Source organism: Grampus griseus, assembly GCF_964374135.1.
Source record: "Grampus griseus genome assembly, chromosome: 20".
Classification (NCBI taxonomy): domain Eukaryota; kingdom Metazoa; phylum Chordata; class Mammalia; order Artiodactyla; family Delphinidae; genus Grampus; species Grampus griseus.
The window spans coordinates 16849826-16863157 of NC_139014.1; the positions used below are offsets into that span (position 1 = coordinate 16849826).

Below are 13332 nucleotides of genomic sequence, written 5' to 3' on the forward strand. Positions count from 1 at the left end.
GCAGAGTTTCCAGGTAGTAATATTTTAATTCACATAAGCTATGAGTAAAGAATTAATTTATGAGCTAGAATTAGGCTATGAGCTGGAATTAATATAAATATGTGACCAAGAGACACTGTGAGTGAAAAGCAGAACGTTTTAAATGCAGAATTCAGTGGAAATAGTTTCACAAGGCAACATAGCCTGTGCTCAGATCCCCAAGGCTCCTGAAGGATATACCACTGTTAATATCACCTGCAAGGAAGGGAATTCTTCCAGGCAAGAGAAACCTACCTTTGACGTCTTATAGAGTTTCTTCTATACTGGCTCTCTCCACTACTCCCTCACTCCACTCTTGGGATACAGGCTATGTGCCTTCCTGCTTATCAGATATAAGAAACTGGTGCAAAACACCACCCCCTCCTCCCCACAGCATGTTCCTAGTCTTTAGTGTGAGACCAGGGGAAGCAAAGTGCTTAACATTCCTCAGGCAGACCCAGGGGTCAGGCTTGACTGTGAATCCTTCCTGCTCCCTTCATTCTGCATTCTTGAGAAGTTATTGGCTGGATCTCTCAGTTTCCTAATTTATTCTTTAACTGTCATTTCTGCTGCTCATATACTGAGTTTTCTTTAATTATTGCTAACACTTTTCATTCGTATATTCCTGAGTTGATTAATGGATGCATTATCTGCTTACATCTGTCTGAGGGTAATAATTGTGCTGTCCTAAGGTTCTCTTGTGCTTTGTTAACTCTGATTCATTGGCTATAATGTTTGTTTTTGTTTTCTGTCCTTAATGGAGTTGGCTTTGTCACATTGTTTGGTCATTCCTGAGTGTAATTCATCTTTGTAGTTGAGATTCTACTGCGTTTGTTTCCCAGCTTTAGGGGAGAAGTGAAATGAGCTGTTGGGGCTTATTACTCCCAATGGGTTCCCCTGAGAATAAGGCAGAGGTGGAAGGTGCCTTCTAGTGGCTAGTCAGGGAGTGCATACCTTTCTTCCAGGGTTCTGGGACCTTGTCCCATTTTTAAAACCAATTGCTCCTGCCTAGAGGAAGACACCTTTTGCTTCCTGGATCAAGGAGGGAAGATGTGGGGTTGATGTGTGCTGTAGGCTGCTCCTACCACACTATTCCAACTGATCACCCTGTAGGTAGCTCCGGGCCGTTTCTGGTAGGGGGGCATTTGTGCAGCTGCTCCCACACATTGAGCTAAGGTTGTGAATTTTATGTTATATCTTTTGTATCATTCTTAGCGATTTTGGTGGAAGTTGAAGGGGTGGAGACCTGACATGTTTCAACCTGCCAGCTTGAAATAGCACAACTTCTTAGGAAACAATTTTGTATTCCTATTACATCCTAGACAAACTCAGGCAAATATGTGTCAGGATACAAATAAAAAGAATGTTCAAAGCAGTATTCTTTTTAATAAATAAAAACTAGAAAAATCTCAGTATACACCGACAGTTGAATGAATAAAGTGTGGTATGATCATACTTAGAAGTCATACACTTCATCAGAAACATAACGCAAGCCACATAAGTAATCTTAAATTTTCTGGTAGCCACTTAAAAAAAAATAAAAGTAAAATGAAACAGATGAAGTAAATGTGAATATCTTTTACTTAACCCTTATATCCAAAATATTATCATTTTAACATGTAATCATCATATACATTATTAATAAGATATTTACATTGTTTTCATACTAAGTACTTAAAAATATCCTAAGTAATATCGTATCTACATGTCTCGATATAAAAATTAATGAAAGAGTTTACATTTCTTTCCCATACTAACTCTTTGAAATCACAATTTGGTTGCTAAATTTTATTACAAATACTTGATCGGCATTTAGATTTTATAAAATTTACAGTCGAAAAAGTATTATCACATATGCAAATTGTTGCTAACAAACATTTTCCAATAATTACACTGTCAGTTTTTTACATTTTAATTTTAGAATAATTAAAGTTAATTAAATTAAAAATTCAACTCCTTAGTCACATTAGCCACTTTCAAATACTCAGAAGCCTCAGGTGGTTGGACATGCAACACCACATAGTACAGGCAAAAATGAAATAATTTTACAAAATAATGTTGAATGAAAGAAGCAATGTGGAAAATAATACATATAATATGATTCCACTTATATAAAGTTCAAGAACAAGCAAGACGAAACTATGTTGTTTATGGCTGATAGAGAAAAGGCAAAACTACATTTAAAAAGCAAGGAAATTATTCTTAAAGTCAGGATAGTGGTTCCCTCTAGGAAGTCACAGAGAGGGTTGTGATTGGAAAAGGACACACAGGGGGCTTCTGGGATGCTGTCAGGATTCTTTCTTGACATGAATGGTGTTACGTGGGGTTCTGTTTTGTAATTCTTAAACAGTTGAACAGTTGTTCAATTGAATTATTGAACAGTTATGTATATTTTATGCACATTTTAGTTTTCAAAACAATTTTAATGGGGGAAAAACTCAGATGGCTTCATTTGCCCTGATACAGTTCTGCGTGGGGCTTCCCAATAAGGATTGGGGAAAGAGAGGAGGGAAGGGCAGCTCTGCAACGTTGGTGCCACCCAGAGCTGGGTTCTAACAGAGACTTCGTGATCTAGAGAGTAGACATTAACTATATGATTCGGTGGGAAGAGTGGGTGGTGTGTGTGTGTGTGTGTGTGTGTGTGCGTGCGCGCGTGCACACATGCGTGATGGAGAGAGATGGACACAAAGGAGGACGTGAAAACAGAGCAGAAATCACCATCCCTAAATTAAATAAGAATTCGGTTGTTTAGGAGGCACCATTACCCAGCTTTCCTGCACATATAGGAGTTAGTCCTATGTAGTATATAGTTGTAGTTATTTTGCATTTTGATCCAGAAATAACCTTTTCATTTTTCAGAAATCTCAGTGAAAATGATTTGACTGAATTACATAAGGACTCATTTGAAGGCTTGCTATCCCTCCGATATTTGTAAGTTAATCATATTTATTTATGCGTTCTTATCTATAAATTAGATTATCTATAAAGTAAGTAAGGGGTTCAAGTTAGGTAATCTCTTCAATTTCTTCTAGCAATAAACTTCTACAGCTCTGTAAGTCTGTGTAGGGCCCCAGCCCATCACTAGCCCTAAATATCTCCTATTCATTTTTAATTTTTAAATATATAGACAAGGTATAGATAGAAAAATACCCTTTAGTTGTAGAGGAAAAGTGGTAATGAGGTCTGAGCAATTATAGACTCCCATATGAACATTGTTATATAAGTGTTCATATACTTTCCATCTGTATTTATATTTTGTTTATGACCTATGGATCAAATCTGGCCCACAGTCCGTTTTTATACAGCCCATAAGTTAAAAGTGATTTTGAAAGGGCTGTAAATGAGAAAAAAAAGAAACGAAGAAAAATAAGTGACACACACTGTATGTGGCCTGCAAAGCCTAAAATATTGACTTATCTGGCCTTTACAGCAAAGATTTGAAAAAATTGGTTTAGTGAAATGAGAGAAATTAAAGTTAACCTCAAATTGTCACCTACAGTACAAGAAAATACAGACCCCTCACATTAATATGAATGCCATTAACTCATAACTCTGATAATTTAATCTAAATTGAATTAACATTTAAATGTTAAATATTTATGCAGATGAATTATGTAAACAGTATTGTCAAGGGACTTCCCTGGTGGTCCAGTGGTTAAGACTTTGCCTTCCAATGCAGGGGCTGCGGGTTCGATCCCTGATCAGGGAGCTAAGATCCCACATGCCTCATGGCCACAAAACCAAAACATAAAAAAAAAGAAGCAATAGTGTAACAAATTCAATAAAGACTTTAAAAATGGTCCACATCAAAAAAAAAAATCAGTATTGTTAAGAACACATTAAGTTACCAAAAGAACAAGCTGTTGTTGAGGATTTCAAGGCAGGAATTGTGATACCAATATTAAGAATGTTTAAGATGATGGTTAAGTGGTATATTTAGAAATGTTTACACTAAATCAGCATATCAATAATGCCCCTAACAAAAATCTCTACAGCCTTTTGTTTTCTTGTTTTTTGTTTGTTTGTTTTGGGGCCACACCACAGGACTTGTGGGATCTTAGTTCCCTGACTAGGGATTGAACCCAGGTCCCCAGCAGTGGAAGCGCCGAGTCCTAACCCCTGGACAGCCAGGGAATTCCCTCTCCAGCTTCTTTATCAAAGAGGAAATGCTTGCCTAGTATTTCTTTTTATTTAGGGCTAAGGAGATAACAGTGTTTTTTGCTATAAAAGCTCAGTTTTTGTCCTTTGTCCATGGCGTCCAAAGCTGTGTATGTCATTAATCCTTATTAAGCCAATTAATGATCCTCTTTAGCAAATAGGTTCTTCTTGCAAACATAAAAGGCTTAAGGGAAGTGGGTATAAAGAGACTCACATGACCCTAAAAATAGTTCTTTTTATTATCAAACCTTCCAAGCCTTAAGGGGCCAACACCTTTATATTAGTCCCTTCCATGCCTTCTGGGCTCAAAACCTTACCAACACAGTTTGGAGAAAAACAAATAAGATAAATGCTCAGTGGACTAGGCCCTTCATTATTTCTACTATGAAATACTTTATAATCTGATTATTTCATGTTCGCATAAGTATTCTCATTCTTAAAAAAAAAATGCCAATCAATAAAAAAGCGAAAAAAGAATATGCTAACAAGCACTATGCCTGGTGTTGTAAACACGCCGACGGGTAAGACAGGTTTCCTTTTAGCAACTCATGATCTCACAGGGAAAATAAACATATAACTCAAACCATACTGACAAAGTGCTGTGGAGGCACCATGAAGTAATAAAATTACATTTCTTTTAAAACAGTCATTTCCTCCTTCTATCCACTCTCCAGCTATTTTTTTTTTTTTTTTTTTTTTTTTTTTGCTGTACTTGGGCCTCTCACTGTTGTGGCCTCTCCCGTTGCGGAGCACAAGCTCCAGACGCGCAGGCTCAGCGGCTATGGCTCACGGGCCCAGCCGCTCCGCGGCATGTGGGATCTTCCCGGACCGGGGCACGAACCCATGTCCCCTGCATCGACAGGCGGACTCTCAACCACTGCGCCACCAGGGAAGCCCTCCAGCTATTTTTTGATTTTATAAATATTTGAGTTTGCTTTATGTCCACGTGTTGGCTTTAAACGTGATAGACGATGCACGTAAGCAGTATCTAGTCCATACTTTGAAGGAGTTTATGCTCAGAGGAAATGGGTTGCAAAAATAGCTATATTTAAAGAAAGAAATGAATATGGGCAATGAGAGCTATAAGTTGGTATTGGAGCACAAAAGAGGGAAAGAAGACTTCAAATTGGATCAGGGAAGATGTTACTAGAGCAATGCTGTTTAAATGGGACCTCGAAGGGCCATTGGGTATCAATGACAGACATCTTGGGAAGAATAAGCTTGCAAAAGGAAAGTGGGAGAAAGGCAAAACATAGGAAAAATACTCTGAGTACCTGTAGAGTACAAGTGGGAAGAGTAGGAGATGAGAGCCAGATCATCTAGGGCTTTGGAGGCCAAGCCAAGGATAACACGCCAAGCTACCATGTTACCACAGCAGGGCTTTAGGACAAGCTTTAGCCTGCAACAGAACCGACCACTGGGAGGGCTTGTGAAAACACAAGCTCCACCCCCATAGTTACTGATTCCAGAGGTCCCCAGTAGGGCTGAGTATTTGTATCTTCAATAAGTTCACAAGTGATGCTGGTATTTGAGAACAACTTCCGGAGAGTTAATCTGGTGATCGCGTGGAGGATGGCTTAGAAACGGAGAGCGAAGAGATGGAAACACCAGTCAGAAGACAGTTATAGCCATCCAGGTGAAATGAGAGACTAAGCTGGAATCAATGGAAATAACATAGTCAGCTATAGTCAAGACTAGGTATTTTCGAATAAAAGTCAATATGATAGAAAGTGTAATACTGAATTAAAGTTACATATTAATGAGAGGAGTAACTTCCTTTCAAGTTGTGTGAAAGGGTATCTTTTATTTCTTCTGGTAATGAATTGGCCTAGAAAAACAGAACTATACTGGGAAGTGTGTAAATATAAGAATATTCCTTTGAATATTAGAAATTATAATGATATATAGAGATAAAAACTTTGAGCTCATAATCTAGAATTTGATTTGACCATAAAAGGTGGAATCTAATCAATGCTTCTGCTCTCAGGAAAGATTACCTCCAAAATCTATCAAGATCTATAGTTGTATATTTAATTTATGAAGATCCTGAAGGTGAGACTCTTAAGAGAGGTGAAGGCAGGGTTAGGGGCTCTGGAAGGTTCAAATAATAATTCCTAAGGTTTGGAGTTTAGACCAAAGCTTCTTATTTATTATTATCATTCTAACCTCTACTAGTTATTCCTACTAATTAGATATCTAAAAGCTAATTGAGGCAATATTTTCCTTTTCCTTTTCGTAGAGATTTATCCTGCAATAAAATACAGTCTATCGAAAGACGTACATTTGAACCACTACCTTTTTTGCAGTTTATGTAAGTTACAACTATAACTTCATTATATTTGGCGTTTTTATAAAGCTTAATTTTTTCTAAAATTAATTTGTTACTCATTTTGAAATATGATTAAAATTCCTGCTAAAATTTTGTAGCAAATCCTTTTTGTCTCTAGCAAAGATTAGTGTGAGAGTTATTACACAGATCAGAGTGAATCATTGTAGAGCAGTGGTTCTCAACCAGGGCGATTTTGCACGCAGGTGACATTTGATAGTGTCTGGAGACATTTTTGCTTGTCAGAACTGTATATGCTCCTGGCATCTAGTGGACAGAGGCCACAGATGCTACTAAACACCCAACAGTACAGGAGAGCCTCCCACAGCAAAGAATTATCCAGCCCAAAATGTCAATAGTGCTGCCTTTCTAGAGAAATAAAGATCACTTAACACAAGTATTTAATGAGCATTTACTATTTTGTATCTAATGCACCACATATATAATCCTGAAAGTATAAATCATAATATCTTCCACAGTGAGATTTCATTAGTGTATGGAGGGAGTAGTGATGTTATGTTTCATCATACATAAATTAGAATTATTGCCAAACGATAACTGTTCTGAAAGAATATATATTTTTCTTCTTCTTTTGCATGTGTCTTTCTTTGTAGAAATCTTGGTTGCAATTTACTCACAGAACTGAGCTTTGGAACGTTTCAGGCCTGGCATGGAATGCGCTTTTTACACACGTTGTAAGTGAAATAGAAGATGAATGCATGTAAAAAACTGTGTGTAAAAACACCATGCAGTTATTGGTTAGCTGGGTGTAAGCCCAGTTTGAATTCTGGAAAGTATGTCTCGAGAGCCATTTATTATTTTTTCAAATGAGGAAACTAAGGTACAAAGAGGCCAAGAGACTTGTTTAACTCATATATATGAAACGCTCTGCTTTCCATAGTACTGATCTTTGGCACGGGCAATAAAAGGCACCAAGCAAAAACGCTCAGATTAGCGTTGTCATGGAATCCCACTGATGCCTCTCCACTATGTGAGTGGTCCATGAAGTTCCACTTTTGAATTTAACTTTGATTCCTGCTCATGTGCAAAGTTCCTAACTGCTTAAAATGTATGCAACCCAGAGCTGCAAAGAACTAAGTTTAGCACTGAATTCTTCAGGAGCATAAGGTGTGGGTGCTTCCCCAAGCATTATTAGCTCTTTTAAATGGTTAAGCAGAAAGAATTTCTGAACACCCACCACAGGGCTCTCCCCAGCCACCCAGAACATTATTTTTCAAAAAGCATATATCTCTGAAGTGAATTATCTGTGGCCAGTAGGAACCTTTGCGGTATGGAAAAAGACGTTGTTTGTGTTCAGCTGTAGTGTGAAAAATAGAAGGAAAATACATTGTTGCAGCCTAATTCAATATACTTCCTTTGCTGACTACTCTTCAATAAGAAGTGTGGGTTTTACACCCCTTCAGCTCAAAAATTCTGCGATTTCTCATGACACAAGGAAATGATAGTGGGTACGTTCAGTGGCCCGAAGGCGATTTTAGACTCAAGGTAAAGGGCTCTTCTACACCTGGCTTTGGAAAAGACTCTCTTCCCTGTCTTGTGGTTCAGAAATCCAGTTTCACACAGTTCACACACTTTGGTTAATGAAGGTGTTGAGGCTGTGTCTGGAGCTGGATTAGCAATTCCTGCACATGCCTATCTTCGGCGGCCTCCTTCCTTTCCCTTGTTAGTTTGCTGATGCCTGTCTTGGGGAGAGAGCACCAAGGGTCAGTTTTTCTTTTGCCAGCACAAGGGAGAGCAGGCTCATGACATCCCTTCACCAGGAGGTTTTAGTAGCATCAATACAACCTCTTAAACTCACCACCTTTCCTAAACATCCTATAACACCAAGAGTTCCTTATAAGAATCTGCGTTTCACTATAGTTATGTAGGCAACACAGGAAAATACATTGTGGAAATAAACAAATAAATAAATAAATCACAGTTTAAAAATTAATGAATTCATTCAAAAACATTCCCTGAGTGCCATGCCACTCTGTGTCAGCACTGTACTAACTGCTGGGGATACAAACACGCGTAGGGCAGGGACTTTGTCCCCAAGAAACTTTCATACTGGAAGGAGAAAGATGGATGTTGATGGGAAAACATATATGAGAGCCATTGTAGCATCTATGCAGCAGGGTAACAAGGTGAGGGAGGGGGGTGATGAAGTAGAAAATGGGTGGTAGGTTAGAAAAGATTTGTGATGGAAGAGGCACCAACTTGTTCCTTTGGAATTTGTGTGCCTCTTAAATGACAGAAAAAGGTAGTGAAAGAATCAGAACTATCTGGTGTTGGAAATAAATTAGTACTGTACTCCTAAAAGTCGTTCACAGTTACTTTCAAAAGATTGTCACAGTATAGTAAGTCTTTGTTTTGGGCTAAGTCTTTCTAATAGGAAAAGCTAATTTGCTTCAGGAAACATTTGCCATGGTGAGATATAAACTTTATTGCATCTCTTTCCAAAGGGAAGCCACCAAGGGAAGATGCCACCCTCGAGTTAGGTCATTTTACTACCTATAATGACATATTACTGGGGTGTTTATAAGTTGCCTGCATTAAATAAGTTTGGAAAAGGGCCCCAGCTGAGGTGGATTTATGAATTCAGTGAAGCTTAGGTTTCAGGGCTCCTCACTTGCATAGCTCCCTTGCAAGGTCTTGAGAGGGGTCCTAGCGATTTTTGTATTCATAACTTTGCATGTTTTTATTAGATATGATTTCCCAAAGTAGATGAGGTTCAGGCCCCACAAAACCTTGATTCATCACTAGGTTTCAGGTAATTATAAGACAGTGGGTTTCTTGAATGACGCCTCGATGTTATTGACAAGCATAAGGTGAAGTAGTTAGCAGTGTGGTAGTCTATTTTAAATCCGAAATCTACCTCAAAGATGAGCCAAGAGCTTATTAATTAATAAAGTACCACTCTTTGAATGGTGGTAGTAATCATATCTCTTTCAGATAAAATCAGGAATGAAATATATTATGGAAAACCAGCAGTGGTTGATAATCCTAAATGTTAAGTATACTTTTTTTTTCTGGCTTTAAAGTGTTTCTCGTTCACTCACCTACGCAGGTGCAGACTGATGGCTTATTTTTAAAAATTCTTTTAGTCACTTCATTGGTTCTAAGAATACAAGCTCCATGATTTTAGGAACTGAAGAACTCTACAATGTAGAAAGTCTATGTAACTTAACCAGTCAGAGCACATTCACATTCTGGCTTGTCTGTGGTACATCAATATTGTACCAAGAACATAAGCCCTAAGAGAGAATAAGAGGAAAATCAAAGCCTTATCCCTATTGAATTATTTACCCCATTGTTGAGAATATCAATGAGGGAGGTGAGGCCACACTATGAAGGCAAATTGAGCTGCGGTCACAGAGCCGCCCTAATGCTCCCCCATTCAGCTAGCATTGGTTTCCTTTAGATAGCTATGTACACACCAAAGCTTACACACGTCAGGGTGCTGTCATCACTTTTTGCTATGTACTAGAATCCTGGCTGCTTCTCAGATTTACAAAGGCATAAACGCTAAAAACAAAAATAACTTGGGTCTGCCCTTTGGGGTGATTCAGGGTGGCTGTTTTATTTGTAATAGTTCAAAATTTTGAGATTGTCACACCTAGCAAGTAGTATACTTTTCTTCTCCCAACTGCATCTTATTCTTCCCACCTGTAGTATTTTCTCCCATGCTATATGTTTTCTCACTTTCTTGATAGTGTCCTTGGAAGCACAACGTTTTTAATTTTTATGGAGTCCAACTCATCTATTTTTCCTTTGGTTGTTTCTGCTTCTGGTGTCATATCTAACAACTGTTGTCTAATGCAAGGTCATAAAGATTTACTCCTGTGTTTTCTTCTAGGAGTTTTATAGCCTTAGCTCTTACATTTGGATATTTGATCCATTTGGAGTTAATTTTCATATACGGTGTGAAGTGTAGGAGTCCAGCTTCATTATTTTGTGTGTGGATGTACAGTTGTCCCAGCATCATTTGAAAAGACTGTTCTTTCCACATGGAATTGTTTTGGCATGCTTGTTGAAAATCAATAGACCATATACATGAGGGTTTATTCTGTTCCATTAATTTACATGTCTGTTCTTATTCCAGTACCACACTGTGATTGCAGTAGCTTTGAACTGAGTTTTGAAACCAGGATGTGTTGAGTCCTCCCACTTTGTACTTTACCAACACTGTTTTGGTTTATTCTGTTTCCTTAAATTGCTATATGAATTTTAGAATTAGCTTGGCAATTTCTGGAAAGAAGTCAGCTGGGATTTTGATAGGAATTGCAATGGAACCATAGGTCGATTTGGGAAGTAGTGAAATTTTAATAAGATTATCTTCCAGTCCATGAATCCAGCATGTCTTTATATTTATTTAGATCTTCTTCAATTTCTTTCAACAGTTTTGTACTTTTCAGTGTGAATCTTGCACTCGGGTAAATTTTTCCATAAGTGTTATATTTGTTTTGATGCTGTTACACGTGGAATTGTTTTCTTAATTTCATTTTTGGATTACTCACTGCTGGTGTGTAGAAATAATATTGATCTTATATCCTACAACCTTGCTGAACTCATTTATTAATGCTAACAGTTATTTTCCTAGATTCCCAGGAATATGTCTTGTGGTCTTCCAGTTTCCCAGGAATACAGTGGAACATTTCAAAGTCTCTGTGGACATCTCATTCCTCAGCTTTTCTTTTTAAGCTTTTCGGTTGGGCTGTTTTTTGCACCCAACTGTTACCCATTGCCTCATGCAGCCGCCATGTTAAAATATTTGCTTGAAAATGTTTTCCAGAAATGCCAGCTGAGGAGAGGCTTTTCTCACTAGACAGCTCTGAGTCAGGTCAAAGGCAAACCTTTCAAGTGAGGTCTTCCAGGGGACCACCAGACATGTAAAACAATGACAGTTCTTTGGGAATGAGGCTTTGAAGGCCCTCCCAGTCCATGCTGCTCCTTCTGGTACCAGTGATGTGGGCTGTTTTTCAAGGCTACCACTGGCATAGAGAGCAAAGTTCAAGGACAAATTAAAGCAACACAGATCTCATTTTTCTTACAAAAATTAATTTGTTTTCCTTGAAGAAATTGCTCCCCAATTTCCTGCCAGCATGTTGGTTAAAGTGATTGGTCAGAAGTTGATTGTGACCATTTTTGCCAGTTTTGTTGTTGTAGTTATTGTTATTTTTGCTTCTATGGAGGGATGAATTTTCAGATGTCCTTCCTCCATCATTTTTACTGATTTTCCTGCAATTTTTAAAAAAATCTATAAAGTCTCAACGTCCATACGCTAATTAAATATCATGAGAGATGATTAAGGAAAAAATAAATAAAAAGAGAAATAAATAAATAAATAGAGAAAATATAATTCTCATAGAGGCTTTCCCAGATGGGGAGATGAAGTTTGAAAAGGTATTTCTATATTTAGTGCTCTGCAAATTAAGGTTAAAGTAACAGATGTTTTAACACACACACCCCTTTTTTTTTCATTCAGGTTAAACACAGGCTTTAGAGTCAGAACTAAGTTCAAATTCTAGCTCTGCTTCTTACTAGCTTGATGACTTACGACAAGTTATGTAACTTCTCTGTGCCTCAGTTTCCTCATTTGTACAATGGTGTAATATATATATCATATAAGGTTACTGTGAGGATTAAATGTTAAATGCTGATCACAGATGCCTGGCAACCCAAAAGATATTACTTTTGATGATTATCTTTATAATATTTTGCAAAAATAAGCTAATAATTCTTGAGTAGAGTTAACCTAAAGTCAGGTATTCTTTTCTTTCTTCCTGTTTCTTTTTGGGTTTTTCCCCCCCTTATTTGTTTTTTGTGTGTGTGTGTGTGTGGTACGCGGGCCTCTGACTGTTGTGGCCTCTCCCCTTGCGGAGCACAGGCTCCGGACACGCAGGCCCAGCAGCCATGGCTCACAGGCCCACCCGCTCCGCGGCATGTGGGATCTTCCCAGACCGGGGCATGAACCCGCGTCCCCTGCATCGGCAGGCGGACTCTCAACCACTGCGCCACCAGGGAAGCCCCCCTTATTTGTTTTAAAGAACTAAGAAAAAAGAAAGAAAGAACTAATAAGAAAATCTATTCCAGGATTTTGGAATAAAATTTTGTTCCCCAAAATTAATTTGTTTGTTTTATTGATATATAAACAAAATGTTATTTATTTATTCAGCAAACATTTATTAAATACCTAGCAAATATTAGGCACTATGTCAGGCACAGGAATAATAATGACAATAAGTGTGGTCTCTGCTCTCAAGTTGCTGACAATCTAGGAGACTGACAAGTAAACAGGTGATTACATACACAGTAACAAAGGCTATGATACAAGAATACACATGGGACTATGTGATGGGAGTATGGCTTTCACCAGTTCCTCTTGGATTTATCTCTTCTTTGGCTCCAGAACCAAGGAATTAGCCCTATTTTTGTCTTTAGCTGGGTAGTGTAAATCATGAAATTTTAAAAAATTGGTAGAGATGAAAGACAAACACCTTGAATTATGGAGGACACTAGAAATAGTACTTTTTACAGAGCAAGGGCTTCCTACCAGCATAGTCACTTCGAGGGTTTTTAACCTGAAGAGTCCTTTGGCATATTTTTTCTTTGCTAGCCACTTTTTTTCTATTTTATTGTTTGTTTGCTTGTTTCTCTTCTCCACTTTATCATCTAGAGACCTGGGTAATTCCCAGTGAAAGAGTGTTTTACAGATTCTAAGGGTGATTTATACGTAAAGGCAGAAAATGACTTTTTTTTTAACCTTCCAGTTCCGTACCAAAAAAAATGAATATAAGCTTTCATAGAAGTAATTGAAAATGCAGATA

The 13332-nt window shown here is 37.9% G+C and overlaps 1 protein-coding gene across 1 annotated transcript in view; it reads left to right on the top strand.

Annotated features, from left to right (window-relative positions):
- The first annotated feature begins 6421 nt into the window (after nucleotides 1-6421).
- LOC309838581 (leucine-rich repeat-containing protein 37A2-like) overlaps nucleotides 6422-13332 on the top strand; it is a 28276-nt gene continuing 21365 nt past the window's right edge. The window contains exons 1-2 of the mRNA XM_082679760.1: nucleotides 6422-6487; nucleotides 7117-7197. Of these exons, the coding sequence (XP_082535886.1) occupies nucleotides 7178-7197 (20 nt within the window). The 5' untranslated portion in view covers nucleotides 6422-6487; nucleotides 7117-7177. The remainder of the gene's footprint in view (nucleotides 6488-7116; nucleotides 7198-13332) is intronic.